Genomic DNA, 23,034 nt, shown 5'->3' on the forward strand with positions numbered 1-23,034 from the left:
GCAGACATACGAGAAGCTGGTTGTGTATGTAGATTTGTATTTTAGGCCTTGGCATCTGGGAAAGGTAGGATCTCATGCTCTTGGTTGCATTCCGAATCGGTAGGTCTATTAGGTTGATCATGTAGCCAGGCAAGATGCTGAAGATTATTCTGTTGGTCAGAGAGCAGATCTTGAAGGATATGCATGCTTTGATAGGCAGCCAGTGTATTTTTGGAGTAAAGGTCTAGCGCTTTTGAATTGTTTTTTTCTGACTATGAGTCTAGCTGCCGTATTTTATACTGTTTGTAGTTTCTTTAAGATTTCTTCCTTGTATTCTGCCTAGATTCCATTGCAATAATCAGCATGAGCAAAGACCATGGATTGGACAAGGATGCAGAAAACATCTCTTGGAAAGTAGTGTTTTATACGTTTAAGTTTCCACATTGTGTGGAACATTTTCTTTGTAGTGTCCGCTGCCTGGTTGTCGAGGGATAAGTTGCGATCTATGGTGATTCCTAGGATTTTCAGTTTGTCTGCTTTTGGAAAAGATAATCCCGTGGTGTTGACAGTTGTAAAGCATTCGGTATTGTGTGTGGATAAAAGTATCAGGCAGTGTGTTTTTTCCCTATTCACTTTCAACTTGAAGGCTGATGCCTAGGATTCCATGATATTTATGCTGTTTGTGATTTTGGAAGTAATTTCAGATGAGTCATTTTTGAAAGGAATATAGACTGACACACTGTCGGCGTAAATGAAGGGGTTGAAGCCATGTTTGGATAGGGACCAGGCTAGAGGGACCATCATTAGGTTGAATAGTATTAGTGAGAGTGGTGATCCCTGGGGGACTCCGCACTCTGCTTTCCAAGGGGGGGGGATTACAGAGTTTGACTTTACTTGATAAGACCTTGTGATCAGGAAGCCCTTGAACCAGTCAAATACCTTTTCTCCGATTCCGGACTTATCAAGTATTCTTTGTAGGATTTGGTGGTCGAACATGTCAAATACACTTGACATGTCAAACTGGAGTAGGAGGATGTTTTTACCTATTGAGATTTCCTGTTACGATTTAGCTAGAAGTGTAATCAACACTGTTTCAGTGCTGTGATGGGACCTAAAGCCTATCTGAGACTCGTGTAATATTGTAAATTTGTTGATGTAGTCAATTAGCTGGTTGGCCGCTATGCCTTCCGTAATTTTGGTTGTTAGTGGTATAGATGATACTGGTCTGTAGTTTAAGATATCTTTGGCGTTTTTCTTGATGTCTCTTGGGATTGGTGTGAGCAGTATGTTGCCCTTTTCTGTTGGGAATCGACCTTCTTGAAACATAAAGTTCAGGTGGTGTGTGATGTGGTTCCTGGGGATGGAGGGAGAGATGTGGGACTCAGGTGGGGGCAAGACCTTTATTGCCCAGATCCCTGTCAGTCCGCCCCTGCTTTGAGCCCATTCGAATTTTTATACATTAATTTTTCTAAACTGGATATTTATGCTGTATGCATCCAACATGTAAATGTCATTTCTTCTGTATGTAAGAATTCTATGTTGGCACAAACTGATGAAACTTGAGATGCAGTCACCTGCTTCTCAATTCCCACTTCTACAACCTGTCCAAAACGGGACTGTGTGCATCTGTTTCACTTACAACAGCTGTGCAACCTTTTTTTTCTCAACAGGAAGTTGAAACCAGGTCTGAGATGACATTCCTGCACTTCAGCCAGTTCTACAAAAACCTGATGTTTGATGCTCAGAAATCAGTAAGTTAGGCAGAGTCCCTAGGATGCAAATATCCATGGGTGCAGCTGTGCCTTCCTCTGTCTTTTTCTCATTGTTTTACAAGTGCTTGAAAAAGCGAAGTATACAAGGTATTCAGGGGGCACTTCAGTCATTTATTTCAGACTTCTGATTCAGCGTTTTTTTCCAGCCTGGAACAGAGTTTGAGTGAAGTTAATCTGAGACAGAGGTGAACTCTCAGCTTTGTGCCCCCCACCATTATCTTCCAAGCCCCTAGACACCCCTTAGATTTTCGTGGTTCAATTCAACAATCAGGATTATCCATAGATTAACAAGCTCTTTGAAATGTAGCCCTCTCCCTTTGGTAATAGTATGTGCTGATGGGTTTTTGAGTTGTTTGTCAGGATCCATTGTTCTACTTTGACTGCTACTGCTCTTTGCCACCCTAGGCAATTCCCTGGTTTGCCCAGTGGTTAAACCAGCCCTGATTACAGGTCTAGGCACATTTTTCTGAATGTCCTCAAAAGTACAAATTACAAAAACAAAGAATCATTACTAACATTACATTAAAAACATTTATATCCCGCATATACCTAAAATGTGGTTTATAATTAAGGATGCTATGAATACCTAGGAACTAGCAACCTAAAAATGTTGTCAAAGATTAGTGAAATAACCTATATTGAAACAATTGTTTAAGCTCTATAGGCAGCACATTCCACCATTTAACTGCTTGGTATGAATCATTGCCTTATGGCTAGGTATGCTACAGAACCTCTCCCCTATTTTGTGACAGATGAAAGGTCTAGTATGATAGCACCTCTGGGGGGAGGGAGAGGGTTTATTGCTTTAGTTTCTGTGCCCAAGAAAGACAACTGGCTGACCCTCAGAGAAATTAGCAAAATGCTGCCACTACTACCCATCAGTAACAGAGTCCTGGACCCTCACTTATAATTCACCATAAACTGGAGTTTCTCCATGGACAAGCAGGATGAGTCAGCCACACACTGGTGATGTCATCTGATGAACCTAGAAGCAGATAGCTCTCCTAGAGCTCAGAGGGAAGCCCTTGAAAAGACCTCCTCTGAGAATGCGTTGGTGGCCCTCTATATGTCCCAATGTGACCCCTTCCTCCTCAGTTTACCTCGTCTACCCTGCACAACGGACGGATTTTGCTCTCCTCTTCATCACTAACAATCAGCATGGTTGATCCTACACCAAAAGCCACAGATGCTTCCAAACCGGGCTTTAATAAATGCCCAACCTGCAGGAAGAAGATGAGCACCACAGACACCCATGATGTGTGCGTACGATGCCTAGGCACAGCTCACCTCATGGCTGTCTGCCCCCTGTTCCTCCAGATGTCTCCGACAGCAAGAAAACACTGTGCAGAAAACGAAAGAACTACCAGCAAAAAATCTAAAAAAAAAAGAAGGGGAAAAGGTCCCTGACTCTCACTCATGGCCAGGCTCCGCAGCCACCATGCCGCCCACCCTGACTCAAACGGGGACTGAGGCCAGCTCTGACCCCTCCCAGAATGCTCTGTGCTTGACCTCTAAGGTGGGCTCCAGTTTTTGACTCCAACCCACCAGTCTCTCTGCCTGTGGATGGTCACCTCTCCTCCTTCAGCAACTCCTAGAGACAGATAACATAATCCAGCATGGTTACCGGATCAAATTCCACACCCTCCCATCACCTAAAACACGTCCCATGTATGATATTCCAGAACCTCTAATCCACCTTATTAGCCAAGAGATCCAGACTCTCCTCTGGATGAGGGCTATAGAGCCTGTACCCTCAGCAGAGCTCAACCAGGGGTTCTACTCTTAGTACTTCCTAGTCCCCAAGACATCAGGGGGATTCTGACCTGCACCTCAACAAATACATCCATAAGGAAAAGTTCCAAATGCACTGGGAACCGTTCTCGCACTCAATCAGAAAAATGACTGGCTGGCCTCCCTGGACCTCCAGGATTTATTTATTTATTTGTTGCATTTGTATCCCACATTTTCCCACCTCTTTGCAGGCTCAATGTGGCTTACAATACATCATGAATGGTGGAAATACATAAGAAAATATACATTTAGTATTACAGGAGGATCTTGGGTAACATGATATTGATAAAACATGATAGTAGTTTAATAAGCAAATATTATAAGACAGTTCTAGATATATGTATAAGAGTTCACATTTGTTGATCTTTGTGGTATGCCTTGTTAAAGAGATGGGTCTTCAGTAGTTTGCAGAAGTTAGTTAGTTCATAGGTTGTTTTTAAGTTGCGCGGCAGCACGTTCCAGAATTGTGTGCTCAGGTAGGAAAAGGTTGACGCATGCGTTAGTTTGTATTTTAGACCTTTAAAGTTGGGAAAGTGAAGATTAAGGAATGTGCGGGATGATTTTTTAGCATTCCTGGGTGGTAAGTCTATCAGGTCTGACATATAGGCTGGGGCGTCTCCGTGAATGATTTTGTGAACTAGGGTGCATATTTTGAACATGATGCGTTCTTTAAGTGGGAGCCAGTGTAGCTTTTCACGTACGGGTTTGGCACTTTCATATTTTGTTTTACCGAATATTAGTCTAGCTGCGGTGTTCTGAGCTGTCTGAAGTTTCTTGATTATTTGTTCTTTGCAACCAGCATAGAGTGCGTTGCAGTAGTCTAGATGACTGAGTACCACTGATTGTACCAGGTTGCGGAAAATGATCCTTGGGAAGAAAGGTCTTACTCTTTTTAATTTCCACATTGAGTGGAACATCTTCTTGTGCCTACACTCACATCCCAATCTACAAACCCACAAGAAATTCTTATGATTCTCTGTCCTGAGCCAACACTACCAGTATCAGGTCTTCCCATTTGGACTCTCCTTTGCACCAAGGGTCTTTACCAAATGTGTAGCAGTGGTAGCACCCCACCTTCGCAAGACCGGGATATGTGTATTCCCCTATCTGAACGGCTGGCTGCTCATTGGACCCTCCTCCCTGGAGAGAACTGCGGCAGTCAACATCATGGTCACTGTCCTTCAGTCACTTGGCTTTCTCATCATCAAGAAGAAATCCCACCTACAACTGACCCAATCTCTGGAGTTCATCGGTGCCAACATCTCCACAAAGCACTGCAAGGCCTTCCTTCATCTCCTGAGGGGACAAACAATATCTCACCTGGCATAGTACATCTCATCCGCAAGAAAGTTTCCGCACAGACCTTTCTGCGCTTCCTAGGACACCTAGCTGCTTTGGTCCACATCTTCCCCCTTGCCAAACTGCAAATGCTGCCTCTTCAGTGGTACCTACGGAGATCATGGAACCAGCACAGCCAACCGCTGTCCCTAAAAATCTCCATCACTGAGTCTTCCCGCGAACCTCTCAGGTGGTGGCAAAGTCACCACATCTGCAAAGAGAAACCCCTCCAACCACTCAACACCAGCTCACAGTTACCACAAATGCCTCCAAGCTCGGGTGGGGAGCACACCTCCTCCACCTGAGTACCAAGGGCACTTGGTCCCCCTGCGAGACCAAATACTACATCAATCTCCAGGAGCTCTGGAGAGCCATCAGAAATGCACTACAAGCCTTCGCTCCTTGGATCTCTAACAAAAACATCCTGATACAAACAGACAACCAAGTTGCCATGTTTTACATCAACAAACAGGGCAGCACGGGCTTCCTTTCCCTGTGCAGAGAGGCAAGGAGGATCTGGGCATTCACCCTCTCCAAGCGATGCCTCCTATAAACAACCTACCTACCGGGGCTCCACAACACAGTTGTGGACAGCCTCAGCCGGAAGCTGGATCCCCACGAATGGTCCCTCTATCTGGAGGCCACACAGGAGTTGTACCACCGATGGGGCACACCAGTAATGGATCTCTTCACCAGCAAAGCCAACACAAAGTGCGCACAATTCTGCTCCAGATGACCTTCACTTAGGTGGAACCACAACACCTTTGCAGTCCACTGGGGGCACTAGCTGCTTTACACATATCCCCCCATGCTGCTTCTCCACAAGATGCTGCTGAAAATCATTCAGGACAAGGCCACAATCATCTTCATTGCACCATACTGGCCGAGGCAACTGTTATTCCCCTTCCTACAGCGCCTGGCAACAATGCCACCAGTCCGTCTACTGAACCGACCAGACCTCGTCACTCAGGACCAAGGGACCACACTACACCCCAACCTGAAGACCCTTGTCCTATCAGCTTGGATGTTGAAAGGCTGATTTTAGCCCCACTCCAAATGACCCCAGAAGTCACGGACGTCTTACTTGCAGCTAGACGCTCATCTACCAGAAAATCCTATGCTCTTAAGTGGAAAAGATTCTAGATCTGGCATTCCAGGGCACACGTGGACCCCTTTTCATTCCCCATACCAGCGGTTCTACAATACTTACTCAGCTTGTCGCATGCAGACCTCAATACAGCTTTAATCAAAGTTCATATCAGAGCCATATCCGCCTTCCATGACAGGCTGGACAGCAGCCCCCTGTCCTCCCATCACCTTGTGAGCAGGTTCATGAAGGGACTGGGAAACCTTCATCCCCCAGTCTGGTGCCCACTTCCAGCTTTGGACTTTAACATTGTCCTCATCCGCCTCATGCTTCACCCCTTTGAACCAATGGAAACCATGGACGCCATGTTCCTCACCTGGAAGACCATCTTCATCATTGCCATAACATCAGCTAGGCACATCAGTGAGATTCAAGCCCTCGTGACTTACTCACTGTACACGCAGCTCCGCCACGACCATGCATTCCTCGGAACATACCCAAAATTCCTGGCCAAGGTGGTTTCCCCCTTTCATATCAATCAAGCCATTGTGCTCCCCTCCTTCCACCCAGGACCACACACCAACCAGAAACAACAACTACTCCACACCTTAGATTGCACACGCGCCCTGTGCCTTTACCTCAGCCGCAAGCAGTCCTGGCTGAAATCCTCACAGTTCTTTGTCTCCTTCAACGCCAACAAACCTGGTACCCCAGTGGCAAACGCACTGTATCCACCTGGATATCCAACTGTATCGCTTTCTGCTATGCGGAAGAAGTCCTAACCCTTCCCAACAAAACCTCTGCCCACCAACTGCAGGCCATGGCTGCAACACTGGCCAACCTTCCTCGGCCTCAATAGAAGACATCTGCAAAACGGCAACTTGGTCCTCCGTGCACACCTTCAGACACTACTGCCTAGACCACCCACTACAGACCACAAACGAGTTTGGCATAGCGGTCTTCCAGGCAGCAACAACACCAGGGGAACCCATGACATCCACGGATACTGAGCCAGTAGGGCACAAGGACACGGAATCCGTCAAAGCCCTGCCCCAAAGTGCTAAATCCTGTCACTGAACAGCAGTGGCGTAGCCAGACTGCCAATTTTGGATGGGCCTGAACCCAAAGTGGGTGGGCACAAAATTTTCTCTCTACCCCCCTCCCCCAGCAAAATTTAGTCACGCTAATCAGATGCATTTGTCACACAGGGTAAAGTGCTGCTTTTCAGTGCATCAGATTTCAGAAAATGTATTTAATACCCTAACACCCTTTTCAGTGAGCTTTCAGAGGCCAAAACCTCCTACCTCAGGTCAGTATAATGCTGTTACGGTATCCTCGCCTGACCTAAGGAAGGAAGTATTGGTCTCTGAAACTTCATTAACACAGGTACCATATTACTTTATCCTAAATTAAAAATAAAATTATTTTCTTTACCTTTCTTGTATGGCCATTTACTTTTTTTCATTGTGTCGCTCCCAGTCTCTAGATTCTGCTTTCCTTCGTTTTCGCTTAACTCTTCTGCCAGGTTTTCCTGGCCATTTGTCATTTTTCTCTCCTTTTTCTTTGCTTTCTTCAATATTTTTCTGCCTCTCTCTCTCTCTCTGTCCTGATTTAATTCATTCTTACTATCCATTCTTTAATTTCCTTCATCTGCTTATGGCTTTTCATCTTTTTCTCACCCTTGTTCTCCCCATGCCCCTTCCTCTTGTTCTCCAGTCTTTCACTACTCCCCTTTTCCATCCAGCAGCTCTCCTCTTTCTCTCCCCATCCTTTTAGTCTCCCCTCTCTCTCCCCATCCTTCCAGTAGTCTCCCCTCTTTCTTTCTGCATCCTTCCGTCCAGTGTCACCTCTTTCTTTCTGCATCCTTCCGTCCAGTGTCACCTCTTTCTCCCTACCCTTCCATCCAGCGTCTTCCCTCTTTCTTTCTCCAACCTTCCATCCATCTACCCTCTCTCCTGATCCTTCCATCTAATGTCTCTCTCTCCCTCCTTCTAACCAGTGTCTCTCTATCTCTCTACCCTTTTCTGTTCAGTGTCCCTTCTCTCTCCACATCCTTCCAGTCTCTCCCCTTTCTCTCTGCATCCTTTCATCCATCTCCCCTTTCTCTCCCCATCCTTCCATCCAGTGTCTCTCTTCCCATCCTTCCATCTGTTTTCCCTCTTTCTCTCCCATCCTTCCATCTGTTTTCTCTCTTTCTCTCCCCATCCTTCCATCTGTTTTCCCTCTTTCTTCCCCCATCCTTCCATCTGTTTTCCCTCTCTCACCCCATCCTTCCATCTGTTTTCCCTCTTTCTCCCCATCCTTCCATGTTTTCCCTCAATCTCTGCCATCCTTCCATCTGTTTTCCCTTTCTCTGCCATCCTTCCATCTGTTTCCCCTCTTTCTCTCCCCATCCTTCCATGTTTTCCCTCTCTCACCCCATCCTTCCATCTGTTTTCCCTCTTTCTCCCCATCCTTCCATGTTTTCCCTCTTTTTTCTTTTCCTTGAGGCCCGCCCTGCATGCCAGCGCCAGCCCCAGCTCCCATTGCCGGCCACTGCTGCTTTTCCTGTTGAGCAGCAGGGCCGGCGCTACAAAAAGAAGAAGCGCTAACGCTAAGGACGAAAAATGTAAAAAAAAAAAAGCGCGGCACCGGCAGGCACTGTCTAGGCAGCCTTGAGGCATTGGCTGCTGGCTCGCAGGCTCCTCCCGTCTCTTACGTTACTGCCCCTGCGTCGCTCCAGGGGCAGTGACGTAGGAGACGGGAGGAGCCTGCGAGCCAGCAGCCAATGCCTCAAGGCTGCCTAGACAGTGCCTGCCGGTGCCGCGCTTTTTTTTTTTTCTTTAACATTTTTCGTCCTTAGCGTTAGCTTTTGTAGCGCCGGCCCTGCTGCTCAACAGGAAAAGCAGCAGTGGATGGCAATGGGAGCTGGGGCTGGCGCTGGCTCTGGGCGGGCCACAGCTGAAATTGGGTGGGCCTGGGCCCAGCCAGGCCCACCAGTAGCTACGCCCCTGCTGAACAGCATGGACACAGTTTTGTTGACATTATTTTGTTACATTGCCCTACCCAAACTGATCTCATTGACCCTATTTGCACTGTGATTTGTTATAGCCTTGACTGTGATGCATTGTCTGCCACAACGACAGAATGCCATGCCCTAGTTCCTGCCATGTTGGTACTGTTCCTGTTGTAGTTTTGCCATGTTGGTACCTATTACCTTAGTTTTCCCATGTTGGCACTATTTATTTTCACCACAATAACAGGCTGATTGTTCTCCTTCTCACCACGGCAAGGACCTTGTCTGGACCTGCGGTTTTCTTGATTCGATCAGCCTCGCAGACCACAATAAAATTTAGCTTCTTTATCTGAATGTGCTGTCTTTCTTTTCAATGCCTTCCTTGCCCCACGGCCTCATCCTCCCTCAGCGAAGTAGCAGGACTCGAAGGGGCCCCCTTAAATCCATTTACTGCCAGGCCCCTTCTCACCCTTCAGCTGGAGAGTCACCAGTGTGTGGCTGACTCATCCTGCTTGTCCATGGAGAAAGTAGAGTTACTTACCTGTAACGGGGATTCTCAGTGGACAGCATGATAAGTCAACCACACAAACCCTCCCTCCTCCCCTACGGATGAACCTATGGGACTAGCTGGGAACTCCTGAGGGGGAAGGGGTCACACTGGGACATATAGAGGGCAGCCTACGCATGCTCAGAGGGGGTTTCTTCAAAGTCTTCCCTCTGGGAGAGCTACCCGCTTCTGGGTTTGTTGGATGACATTACCTGTATGTGGCTGACTTATCCTGCTGTCCATGGAGAACCTCCGTTACAGGTAAGTAACTCCACTAAACTGTACCATTTTCTGAATTCAAGAGAGCATGGGACAAGTACCTAGGATCTCTAAGGGAGTGACAGGGAGAGTAAATGGCATAGATGACAGACTGAATAGGCCATATGGTCCTTATCTGCCTGCATTGTTCTGTATTTCTATGTTTCTGTGTAAAACTTGTGCTCTGTTTTTGCAATTGTAATCAGGCTTGGTAACCATGGAAATTATTACAGGCAAATTCACGAGTCAAGATTTTTTAATACTGATTAAATAAAATAGCGTTTAATCACATTCACAGAAAGCACTAATTGCAGACTTGTTACAGGCAGGACCCTATGCAACCAACCTATTTAAACAGGAGATTACTGCGTATTGAACTTCAGTGAAAAGAGGAAATGTGCTGCCATTAGTCTCAGGGGTTTAAACATTGACAATTTGGCCTGGGAACATACAGGCAGTGTAGAGAACATGATTTCTAGACCCCAGGCCTTTCCATTAGCCTGCAGGACCCAGATAATTATGAGAGGTTTGTTTAAAACTGATTCTCACACTAAACAAAGATAGGAAAGGTATATCTTGTTTCTGCACATTATAATGAAATCAGTATTTAAGTTACACAAACAAACAAATTGTTTATTCTGTCAGCAGTGGCACATATTGTAAAAATGCTTGTTCTTTCGAAGTCAGGCCGGATGTACGTAGAGCTTTCGCTGTTTTAATTCCAAAATGGTCAAAGTTACATAGTTTAAAAGGGGCATGGTCGGTTGAAGTAAGGCAAGAAAGTTGTACCACAGAATTGCAAGATGTATGTGGGCAGTGCCGTCATACAGGGCGCAAGAGAGGGGGTTGCCTCCTTTGCTTGGTCACAATGCAGTGGGTGGGGTGAGAGTGGTAGCTGGCATGTTGCGCCGGGCATGCTTCCAGCTTGAGACGCTCCTGAGTTGTGCATTCAACTATGAAATTCAATAGCTGAATGTATAACTCGTAAACATGTAAGTATTGTCAAGTAAATAGCAGCTATCTCTTTAAACAGATAAAAAAAATCTGTTTGAACATATACATGGATTTTCAGCGGCGGCTGTTGCAGCTTTTATATCCTTGAAACTCTACATAACTTTTGTTTAATTTCTTATTCATTTAGGAAGTTACTTTATAAAGCATTTTCCACGTATGAAGCAAGTTTTACACATGGAAACGGGATCATATAAAATACATGCACACGCACTTCTGGGGAGTAGTTTGGGTGGAAAAGGGGCAGAATTTTAGGCACAGCCCAAGAAAGGGGGGGGGGGGTGGAAGTGGGAGGGTCATGGGTGTTTCATGGTGGATTGGGGGTGTGGTTTTGAGTTATACACGTAATTATACAATATGGGGGCTTTGATTGTAAATTTAGGCTTGGGCATTTGCATCTCATTTTCGTTGGTGCAAATGGCGGCACCTAAACTTACACGTGACCCCTATCTTTAAGCACGGTTTATAGAATAACGCTTTTTGCGCCAGACTAGATGGACCGTATAGGTCTTTATCTGCCGTCATCTACTAAATTACTACATATAGAATCTAACTCAAAACTTTCAAAAATGAAAGTTACCCAAATTTAGTCATCCAAACTTTTCTAGTCTTTATCTCTCTTATTTGTAACCTCACTTTTGGTACCTTTTTGCTCAGCGGGTCATATATATGTGCCTATCTTGCATTGATATATTCTGTTATGCCCCTATTGACCTGTTCAGTACCCATGTTTGTTATAATCATTCCCACAATAAATCCCTAATCACTTATTTGTTTTGTTTTGAGTAGATTATAAACTCCATCGAGCAGAAACTGTCTCATAGGTGTTGTGTGTACAGTGCTGTAGTAGCGCTATAGAAATAAGTAGCAGTAGTCATTATAAAATTAGCCCCCAAAAGTTACGGGCAGCCCTACCACTGCTCACCAGTTAAATTTTATTCAGAAAACTTGCCCGCACACTATTTATCCGGGTAAAAAAAAAGGTGATGAGTCTCTACAATGTTTTCTATCTTTTAACCAGTTTTTAATTCAAAATACGACGTTTTCTCCTATCCCATGACTTTCTTATTTCCTTAGGAGTCTTTCATGAGCTACTTTGTCAAATGCCTTTTGAAAATCCAGGTACACAATATCGACTGCCATGAAGCTACAAAGTAGTAAATTTAAAACAAATCATAGAAAATATTTCTTCAGTCAACGTGTAATTAAACACTGGAGTTCGTTACCAGAGAATGTTGTAAAAGCAGTTAGCTTAGCAGAGTTTTAAAAAAGGTTTGGATAGCTTCCTAAAAGAAAAGTCCATAAGCCATTATTAAAATGTACTTGGGAAAATCCACTGCTTATTTCTGGGGTAAGCAGCATAAAATGTACTGTTCTGGGATCTTGCCAGGTACTTATGACCTGGATTGGTCACTGTTGGAAACAGGATTCTGGGTTTGATGGACTTTTGGTCTGTCCTAGTATGGCAACACTTATGTACTTATGAGTAGCTCTCCTTTATCCTTAGTGGAGTGGAATGGGTAAACACTAATCATTTGGACATAACATGAAATTACATAGTAATATTTTTAAAACAAATAGGAGAAAATATTTTCCCTCAACGGATAGTTAAGTTCTAGAACTCATTATCAGAGCAAGTACCATAGGAACTTTTAAGCATACAGTCTAGAGGAAGCAAGGTTGGCTGGCCAGATTTAAGCATACTTTTTGCAGCATCAAGATTTAGCTGGCAAGTTGGCCAGCTAGTACTGAAAAAGTACAACCAGCCACCCAACTTTCTCCCTCTGAACTAACCCCACCTAAGGGCTGTTCATACCACCTCCAGAAGCCTAGGCAGTTAACTCTAACCACCCTACAGAGAAGGATTGTCAAAACAGGCTACGTCCTTAGATCCTTTTAAATATTTTCCAAATTCTAACTTCATTTTAATCTTCTTAAATTTCAGATCATTGAACAGCTGGAGCTGTCATTCCCTTTGCGGTGAGTATAAAGTGACCCTACAGCACTGGTGTAGTTTGGGGGGGGGGGGGGGTGTCAGAGTGTGATGCCCTCCCAAATATTCTAAGTGCTGGTGCTGAATCAATTTCTGTTCTCCCCCCACCCCCAATATGACTGCTTTAACCTTTGTCCCCACAAACTAAGCAGGCTAGTTTTTGCTCATGTGTTGGGCAGAGAAGGTTTTTTTTGTTTTGTTTGCTTTTTAAATTTAATTTATTATATACTTCCTGAAAGCTATCAAAACCGTGTACATTCAGGTACAGTAGGTATTTTTCTGTCCATGGAGGGAGTCTGACTTTGTACCTGAGGCAATGAAGGGTTAAGTGACTTGCCCAAGATCACAAGGAGCTACAGTGGGATTCAATTGGACTCCCCTGGTTTTCAGCCCTCTGTTATTTATTTAAAACATTTATATTTCACACAATCCTCTGTGTTCTAGGCAGCTTACATCTTGTTATTCCGGACGTGAGCCCTTGAGCCTAGGGTAGACCAAACAGGTCTTACGCATCACCCCAGCCACCAAACCCCGCACACTCACAACAGCCAACAAGCACCACCAGAAAATGGGAGATAGAGCATTCAGGCGGGCCTCACGGCCGATTGGGAACCCACTCACACGGAGCCCAAGCAAGTGGGCCTCACGGCCGACCGGGAACCGAGTCACACTCTGGGAAGGGAGAAAGAACAACAAGGGTTCCACACGGAACTGGGCCACAAGCAGCGCACACAGTACAGAGTAGAGTCACAAAGGAAAGGGAGAGGGGCAGAAGCCTCTAAAGGTATACAAGACTGTGCCACAGGCGAACAAGAATACAGGAAGCCCCAGAAGGAAACACTCTAGGCTTATACACCACAGCACTCAAGGAAAAAAGGAAACCAACTATAGGAATACACTCTAGGCGGAACCATTCAGCACACAAGGGAACTAGGCTGTACCTACAGCATACAACAATATAGGGAAAGGGGAAGCCACTCATAGGAACACTCTAGGCTGTACCTTACAGCATACAACAATACAGGGAAAGGGGAAGCCATTCATAGGAACACTCTAGGCTGTACCTTACAGCACTCAGGGAAAAGGGGAAGGAAAACTACCTATAGGAATACATTCTAGGCTAGGGTTACAATATGACTCCAGAAAAAGGAGGACACATTGATCCAGTCCAGGTTTTGCTTCCATTGAAAGCAATGGAAGTAAAACCCAGACTGTCCTCCTTTTTCTGGAGCCATATGGTAACTCTACTCTAGGCTGAACCATTCAGCACATAAGGGAACTAGGCTGTACCTACAGCATACAACGATACAGGGAACACACTAGGCTGAAAATACAGTATACAAAGATACAGGGAACATATTAGGCTGAATATACAGCATACAAAGGGAAAGGGAGAACTACCTAAGGAATATACAAAGCTGACCCCACAACCCCCAAGGGAAAAACTGCTAAAGGGGAAAAAAACAGGGCAGAGCTACTCAGCAGACAAAGATAAAGGGGAGAGTAAACAGACAGAGGAAGCTGCCTTGACACACACAGACCAGAAAAGGAACGCTGCTCCCTGTACACAGGAGACAGCTATAGCAAACAAAGAAAACTCAAACAAACAAACAAGAGCAAAATACAAGGAGAGGAGGAGGCAGAACCACAGGGAGCAGAGCAGAAGCTCAGCACAACAAAGGGAACACTGAGGGAGAGAAAGTTAAACAAAAAACTGAAACGACTCAAGGCACAAGCTTACCCCAGACAGCACTACATTAGAGAAGGAGAAAGCAAACCAGGTGTGGGGAGTGAGGCAATCAGGCTCATGCTGGGAATACCCAGCACACACACACGCACACAATAAGCAAGCACAAGGAGAAAGGCTAAACTCCAACGTGAACACAAGCGACCAAGCGCAGACTGGCTTCAGCAAAGCAATCATAGCAATCAAAGCAATGATTGCAGGGGAAAGGCAGGCTTAAATGGATCAGGCTTCTGACATCTGCTGGCTCAGCCCCTGACAAGCCAATCAGGAGTGAGTCCCAAACATTCTCCTGCCTATCCAGCAGAATCATAACACATCTATTGACATGCATAATTATATAACACAAATACATAACAGACAACAAATACAGTAACATTTTAAAACTGAGCTAATATGATATAAAAAAGTATCCTGAGCTCTTCCTTAACACAAATTAACCATAGGCCTATACTCCTTGATATGCCAGTTCTGGCCATTAGGCTACTCCTCCACTCCTATGGCCTATGGGAATGCAGATAATCAGTCTGTGTCCATGCTTTCATGATACTGATGACTCCAAAGTTTCATTTCATGGCTTATACGTGCATGCTAGACTGTGTCTGAAAATTTCCGGCTTAGTAATGTTCTAATTATAGACAAACATTTAACATTTGATACTCAAGTTTCCTCAGTAATCACAAAATCTTTCAGGTCTCTTTGGAAACTAAAAAGGATCAGACCCTATTTCTCATCAGAAACATTCAGACTATTGGTACAGTCATTAACATTATCCCAGTTCGATTACTGTAATGCCATATATTCTGGCTGTAAGGAGTACCTGTTGAAAAAAACCCCAAACAGCTCAAAACACTGCATCCAGGTTCATATATAAAATCTCTTGTTTTGAAAGTGCCTCCCTTTTATTAATCAAATTACACTGGCTTCCCATCAATGCGAGAATTACCTTCAAATTATGCACCCTTATCTTTCAAATACTAAATGGGACATCTCCACACTATATGGTACCATTAATAAACCTACCTCAAAGAAACACTAAATATGAGGCAAGAAACTATCTTAGACTATCCTGCTTATAATCGAACGAGAATAACGCCCAAGTTCCGACCTAAATCGGGAGATGGGCGTTCTTCTCACAAAAACAAATAAAGCGGCATAATCGAAAGCCGAACTTTGGACGCTTTCAACTGCACTCCGTCGCGGATGCGGACAAAGTTGACGGGGGAGTGTCGGAGGCGTGGTGAAGGCGGAACTGGGGCGTGGTTATCACCCGAACAGAGATGGGCGCCCTTCGCCGATAATGGATGCGTTTGTAGCTAGAATTTAGGGCACTTTTCCTGGACCCTGTTTTTTGACGAATAAGGCCCCAAAAAGTGCCCTAAATGACCAGATGACCCCCAGAGGGAGTCGGGGATGACCTCCCCTGACTCCCCCAGTGGTCACTAACCCCCTCCCACCACAACAAATGATGTTTCACAACTTTTTACTTTCACCCTCAAATGTCATACCCTCCTCCCAAGCAGCAGTATGCAGGTCCCTGGAACAGTTGTTAGGGGGTGCAGTGGACGTCAGGCAGGTGGACCCAGGCCCATCCCCCCCCTACCTGTTACAATTGTGCTGCTTAATGCTACTAGTCGTCCAACCCCCCCCCAAACCCCCTGTACCCACATGTAGGTGCCCCCCTTCACCGCTTAGGGCTATAGTACTGGTGTAGACTTGTGGGCAGTGGGTTTTGAGGGGGATTTGGGGGGCTCAACACCCAAGGGAAGGGTGCTATGCACCTGGGAGCTCTTTTACCTTTTTTTTTGTTTTTGTAAAAGTGCCCCCTAGGGTGCCCGGTTGGTGTCCTGGCATGTGAGGGGGACCAGTGCACTATGAATCCTGGCCCCTCCCACGAACAAATGCCTTGCATTTATTCGTTTTTGAGCTGGGCGATTTCATTTTCCATTATCGGTGAAAAGCAAAAACGCCCAGCTCACACCTTGGCGAATAAAGCATGGGCGTCTATTTTTTTTAAAAAATACGGTTCACTCCGCCCCTTCACGGACCCGTTCTCGGAGATTAACGCCCATGGAGATAGGCGTTTCTGGTCGATTATGCCCCTCTATATCTCCCAAATTGCAAAAAAGTGATCTACAAACTGTCCACTCTGCAGACTTCACTTACCTAGGAACCAAATGGTGGAACTCCTTACCACCCAAAATAAGAAATATACAGGAATATACTAGATTCCGCAAAATCCTCAAATCGTTCCTATTCAAACAAACCCTCACAAAGAACAACCATATCTCAAACAATAATTATTACCTGAATTGGTTATTACTCTGTTGTTATGTATCCTATACTGTTTATTGTAAGCCACATTGAACTCAAACTTGTTTGGAATAATGTGGGATATAAAGGTCACAAATAAATAAATAAATATTAGGGATGGGCAGTCATTAACCACAGAGGAAGTATCAGTGGCATTTCCTCTGCTGTTTCCTGTGTGATAGGCACCAGTGGTGTCCTATCTCAGAGTGGCCATAGGAGGAAGCTCTGCATCCTTTTACATAGTAACATAGTAACATAGTAAACGACGGCAGAAAAAGACCTGCATGGTCCATCCAGTCTGCCCAACAAGACAAACTCATATGTGCTACTTTTTGTGTAAACCCTACTTTGATTTGTACCTGTCCTCTTCAGGGCACAGACCGTATAAGTCTGCCCAGCACTATCCCCGCCTCCCAACCACCAGCCCCGCCTCCCACCACTGGCTCTGGCACAGACCGTATAGTCTACCCAGCACTATCCTCACCTCCCACCACCGGCTGGCTCTGCCACCCAATCTCGGCTAAGCTCCTTAGGATCCATTCCTTCTGAATAGGATTCCTTTATGTTTATCCCACGCCAGGCCTAGAACAGTTGAAATGAATGTCATTCTCCCCTTTAAGAATTCTCAGATGTGGGGTGTCAGGGAATGAAGGAGATCATTGTCCTTTTAAGAAAAGGGAAGAGGCCAGCGTCCCTATAGGTGGGGAGTTAAGTAGGGGGGTGAGGCTTAGAGCCTTCAGACCTTTAAAAGTACTCCCTAAGATGAAGCAAGTGGAAAGGGGCTTGGAGGAGAAGGAAGGAGCCCTACCTGCAACCAGAGATGGAGGGGAGGGACGGATGGAAGGAAAGAGCTGACAATCCTGGGATGTGGACTCCTAAACAAGGAAGAGGTACTTATCTTAATGGGTTACTGAGTGAGAGTGTTGCAATTCTGTTGTGAAGTGCAGTTTTGGAGGAAAGACTTTGTTATTTTGGAACTAAGACTAACAGCCGAGGGTGGACAGGACTGTAAGGTTATGGTGAAGTATTGTCTAGTCCAAGGGGTGAAAGCTGTTTAACTGAGATCCTGGCACTCAAGAGAAAGGGCTCAGTTCAACATTGATATTTGGAAGAGAAGTGTGAAAGGAGAATTACCCTCACCAAGTTGGTTGGAGGAGGCTACCTACAGGGCTGATTCACATAAGGTTGGGGCATGAACAGTCTAATTTGCATAATGCCCAAATCTTCTAACCAAGTATGTTTTGTCGCATGAGAAAAGCCTTAATGCTCTAGAAGCAATAGAGTCTGTGTTTTGTCTAAGGAAAGGGGTTGCTGGGCAGAACAAATGCCTGAACGAGGGAACTTGGGAAAGTCACCCTGAATGTGAGGAGGCCCATCACAAAGGACTACTGGAGATATTCCCAATGATCTAATTGACTGTCTCTGAGCTACTGTCAGTGTACACTGTGGTTTTGGTAAACAGAAACAGTAGAGTTTAATTTGCTAATGGCAGATTTTGTTCTCTCTCCCCCCCCCCCCCCCTCAAAATCTCTGCCACCTTTTCTGTGATATAAGACATTCCTCCTCTTTCTGGCTAATGTTTTCCTCTGCCTCCTTCACACCCCCCCCCCCCCCATAAAGAATCAGGAATTCAGGTAGACTCAGGGGGCCATGGGAAAGGTGGGGGATGGGAAGGAGGCCCAGGAAATTTCCCTTTTGTGTTGTCTTCCATGATGAATAAGGGGAGGAGGGGAGGAGGGGAGGAGGGGAGGGGTGGGGTGGGGTGGGGTGGGGGCATCTGAATAAAATGAACATTCCATTAAACAACACAGGAAACATGAAACAAAAAAAATTTAGGTGTCCACCCCTAGTAGATATATCACTTTCTTTTATTGGCCCAATGATTGAGATAAATGCTAGTATTCTGTGCTGCATAGCTGTATTAAATATGAATTCACATTGATGGCATTTCTTTGGGGTCTTTTCCCCTCATTTTGTCTTTAAAAAATTGTTTTCATGTAAAAGTTTCAGAAAGATGTGTGAAAGTCCATTTGAAAAAGAATAGTTATTTATTTATTTATAAAGATTTACTTACCGCCTTTTTGAAGGAATTCACTCAAGGCGGTGCACAGCATGAACAACTGAAACATAAGCTATAGACAATTACAGCAGTAAAAATATTCAAACAACAATACAAAGTATGGCATAGTATGCTATAATGTCAACACAATAAAACATTTTAATAGACAGCAAAGGGTATAATCAAAGATGGAACCTATAGATAGATAAGGTAGAGTAACAGGAGTAAGAAAATAAGGGACTAGTTAAAGAGAGTTGCAAATGATGTCAGAAAGGTACTTGAACATTATCTTAGCTAGGGTAGGAGTGGGTAAACGTCCTGCTATAGTATGTGCAGCCGGTGCTTTCTTCTTCACTGCCACTGAAAGTAAAAGGGTTAAACTCGTGGGGGGAGGGGGCAGGAAGGAACGGAGAGGAGGGCTGTCGGGGAGCTGAGTGAGGGCAGAGAGAATCGCTGGACATGGATGGGAGGGGAGGGCAGGGAGAGAGAAGAGATCGCTGGACATGGAGAGGAGGAGAGGGGGAGAGCAGAGATCACTGGACATGGAGAGGAGAGGAGTGGAGAGCAGGGGGAGAGGTGAGATTGCTGGACGAGGAGAGGAGGCGAGGGGCAGAGAAGAGATCGCTGAACAGGAGAGGAGGGGAGAGAGGAGAATTTCTGGACATGGATGGATGAATGGGGGCAGGGGAGAGAGGAGAATTGCTGGACATGGATGGATGAATGGGGGCAGGGGAGATAGGAATTTTGCTGGGTATGGGTGGATGGAGGAAAGGACAGGGGGGAATGGAGAGTTGCTGGACATGGATGGATGGAGGGCAGGGGAGAGGGGAGAACTGCTGGACATGGATGAATGGAGGGAGCAGAGGAGAGAGGAAATTTGCTGGACATGGATGGATGAATGGGGGCAGGGGAGAGGAAATTTGCTGGATATGAGTGGGTGGAGGAGAGGGAAGGGGAGAATGGAGAGTTGCTGGACATGGATGGATAGATGGAGGGCAGGGGAGAGAGGAGAAGCTGGACATGGATGGATGGAGGGGGCAGGGGAGAGAGGAAATTTGCTGGATATGAATGAATGGAGGAGAGGGCAGGGGAGAATGGAAATTGTACCGCACTGGCTCTAGAAATGTTAAGTAGTAGTAGTAGTAGTAGACATGGATGGATGAATGGGGGCAGGGGAGAGAGGAATTTTGCTGGATATGGGTGGATGGAGGAGAGGGCAGGGGAGAGAGGAGAATTGCTGGACATGGATGGATAGATGGAGGGCAGGGGAGAGAGGAGAATTGCTGGACATGGATGAATGAATGGGGACAGGGGAGAGAGGAATTTTGCTGGATATGGGTGGATAGAGGAGAGGGCAGGGAAGAGAGGAGAATTGTTGGACATGGATAGAAGAATGGAGGGGGCAGGGGAGAGGAAATTTGCTGGATATGGATGGGTGGAGGAGAGGGCAGGGAAGAATGGAGAGTTGCTGGACATGGATAGATGAAGGGGAAGGAAGTCAGGAAGGAGATGCACATGGATGGAGGAGAGGGAAGAGAGAAGAAATGCTGGACATGGATGGAGTGGAGGGCAGTTAAGAGAAGAGAAATGTTGGACAAGGATGGAGGGAGAGAGACAAAGGAAGGAGATGCACACGGATGGAGGGGAAGGGAGATAGGAGAAATGCTGGATATGGATGGAGGGTAAACTGCTGAATTTAAGGGCTGGATCGGAACACTTTGAGGGCAGATACTGAAACTCGAGGAAGGATAGGGACAGGGCTACAGATGGTAGACAGGACACATAAGGACACAGGAGGATGGTGGACATGGTGAGTGAAAAAATATCAAATGGAAAGAAGACACTGCATAAAACAAGACACTGGGACCAAAGCGAATAGAAAACAACAAAGGTAGAAAAAAGTATTTTATTCAGAATTTATTAATTGGAATATGTCAGCTTTTGGAAATGTGCATCTGTGATATTTTGCATGTAAGTTAAAATTTTTCTAGTATTGCTGCATGCCGAGTCTGACTTCTTGAGGTAACTTTCCAGTTCAGTATTTTGCCTTCATATTTTTTTATTTCTAGTTCCTTGTGTCATATCTGTTGTCATGTGTTTTTCATGTGTGATCAAGGTGCAGTATTCTGCTAGTGTGTAGTATTTGCAGCCCTTTTGTTTTGTTTTGTTTTGTTTTTTTCATTAGGTAGTGTACTGGTGTTTTAGAGCCCGGTATAATTACAGTGCTGCCTTTCCACACATAAGGTTGTAGCTCGTCCTGTCCTTGGAATTAGTGCTGTTATGGTTTGGTAAGGTTATGAGTGTGTTTTTGCACAAGTTTGTGTATAGTGTTTTGCAGTGGAGAGATTGTGTGTTGGCCTTACTGAGGTGGCACCAACATCAGAAAGGGTTTTAGAGCCTAAATCACGACACACTACCTCTTGAAGGATCTACATATAGAGCTTATGCATTTCTAAGGTCTACACTGGCATGGTATGGGAAAGGGGGTAGGGAAATACTACTGGAGAGGAAGAGGGAGTGCTGCGTAAGGAGGAAATAAGGAAGGAAGGGAGGAAGAACTGGCTTTTTTGGGAATAACCATAATGTATATGTATGTTGGGTGGGCCTGAGCCCTAAGTGAGTGGGCCCCGGCCCACCCAGGCCCACCTGTGGCTACACCACTGGTTTGGGGGGCTCAGCACCCAAGGTAAGGGAGCTATGCACCTGGGAGCTTTTTCTGAAGTCCACTGCCCGGTTGGGCAGTGGCATGTGAGGAGGACCAGTGCACTATGAATGCTGGCTCCTCCCACAACCAAAGGGCTTGGATTTAGTCATTTTTGAGATGAGCGTCCTCGGTTTCCATTATTGCCGAAAATTGGGGACGACCATCTCTAAGGTCAACCATCTCAACATTTAGGTCGACCAGCTCTAAGGTCGACCTAAATGTTGAGATTTGGGCGTCCCCGACCGTATTATCGAAACAAAAGATGGACATCCATCTTGTTTCGATAATAAGGGTTTCCCCACCCCTTCGCCAGAACGACCTTAAAGATGGACGCACTTAGAGATGGTCATCCTCGTTCGATTATGCCCCTCTTTTTCTGTGGAGTAATCAATTTTGAATTTGATTGAGGGGTGGTTGTTACAGAATCTCGCATCGCACTTTCGCACATAATTGCCAAATAGTGGCACCAATCATTCATGTTAAGTCCTATTATTCTGTAACTTATGATCACAGTTAGGACTAGATTCTATATCATAATCAGGATTCCGCCCCCTCCATAGCACTGAAACTGTACTAATCACTCTCCTGTCCAAATTCAAGCAGGAAATAGCTATAGGCAAAAGCATACTTCTCCTCCGGTTTGACATGTCGAGCGCATTCAACATGGTGAACCACAATATACTACTAACCACCTTATAATCGAAAGAGAAAAACGCCTATATTTCGACCTAAATCGGGAGATGGATGTCTTTCTCTCACGGGTGCCCAAATCGGTATAATCGAAAGCCGATTTTGGGCGTCTTCAACTGCACTCCATCGCGGGTACGAATAAAGTTGATGGGGCGTGTCGGAGGCCTGGTGAAGGCGGGACTGGGGCGTGGTTATCGGCCGAGCAGAGATGGGCGTCTTTAGGTGATAATCGAAAAAAGGCGTTTTTACCGTGATTTTGGGTCACCTTTTTTGGACCCTTTTTTTTCACGAACAAGTCCCAAAAAAGTGCCCCAACTGACCAGATGACCACTGGAGGGAATCAGGGATCACCTGCCCTGACTCCCCCAGTGGTCACTAACCCCCTCCCACCAAAAGAAACCCACTTTACAAACTTTTTTTGCCAGTCTGTATGCCAGCCTCAAATTCTGTACCCACCTCAATGACAGCAGAATGTGTTCTATCCTCTGACAGCCTTTCCCTGGTTCTGATGTGGGTCTCGGGTGAGTGTGACACCTTTTCTGTTAAGGGCACTGCAGAGTCACATCAGCAATGCATTGTGGTGGGTGTAGGGTATTGGGCTCCGTGATTCCACTAGCTTGTGTTAAATGCTCACGATGTTGGTAGTTGGTAGGCTGTACTCCCATGGTGTTTTTCCCTCTGCTTACTGGGTCAGCGTGTGCCCTGTTGTGTTTCCGGTAGTCCATGAGGTAGTGACTATTTTTGTAAGACACT

At 45.5% G+C, this 23,034-nt stretch overlaps 1 protein-coding gene across 1 annotated transcript in view; it reads left to right on the forward strand.

Moving 5' to 3' along the window:
• The window catches only part of LOC115480882 (1-phosphatidylinositol 4,5-bisphosphate phosphodiesterase gamma-1-like), a 258,382-nt gene that overhangs the window by 121,503 nt on the left and 113,845 nt on the right, over positions 1–23,034 (forward strand). Inside the window, exons 6-7 of the mRNA XM_030219854.1 lie at positions 1,650–1,730; positions 12,724–12,758. Of these exons, the coding sequence (XP_030075714.1) occupies positions 1,650–1,730; positions 12,724–12,758 (116 nt within the window). The remainder of the gene's footprint in view (positions 1–1,649; positions 1,731–12,723; positions 12,759–23,034) is intronic.

The sequence above is a fragment of the Microcaecilia unicolor genome, chromosome 1 (genome assembly GCF_901765095.1).
Source record: "Microcaecilia unicolor chromosome 1, aMicUni1.1, whole genome shotgun sequence".
Classification (NCBI taxonomy): domain Eukaryota; kingdom Metazoa; phylum Chordata; class Amphibia; order Gymnophiona; family Siphonopidae; genus Microcaecilia; species Microcaecilia unicolor.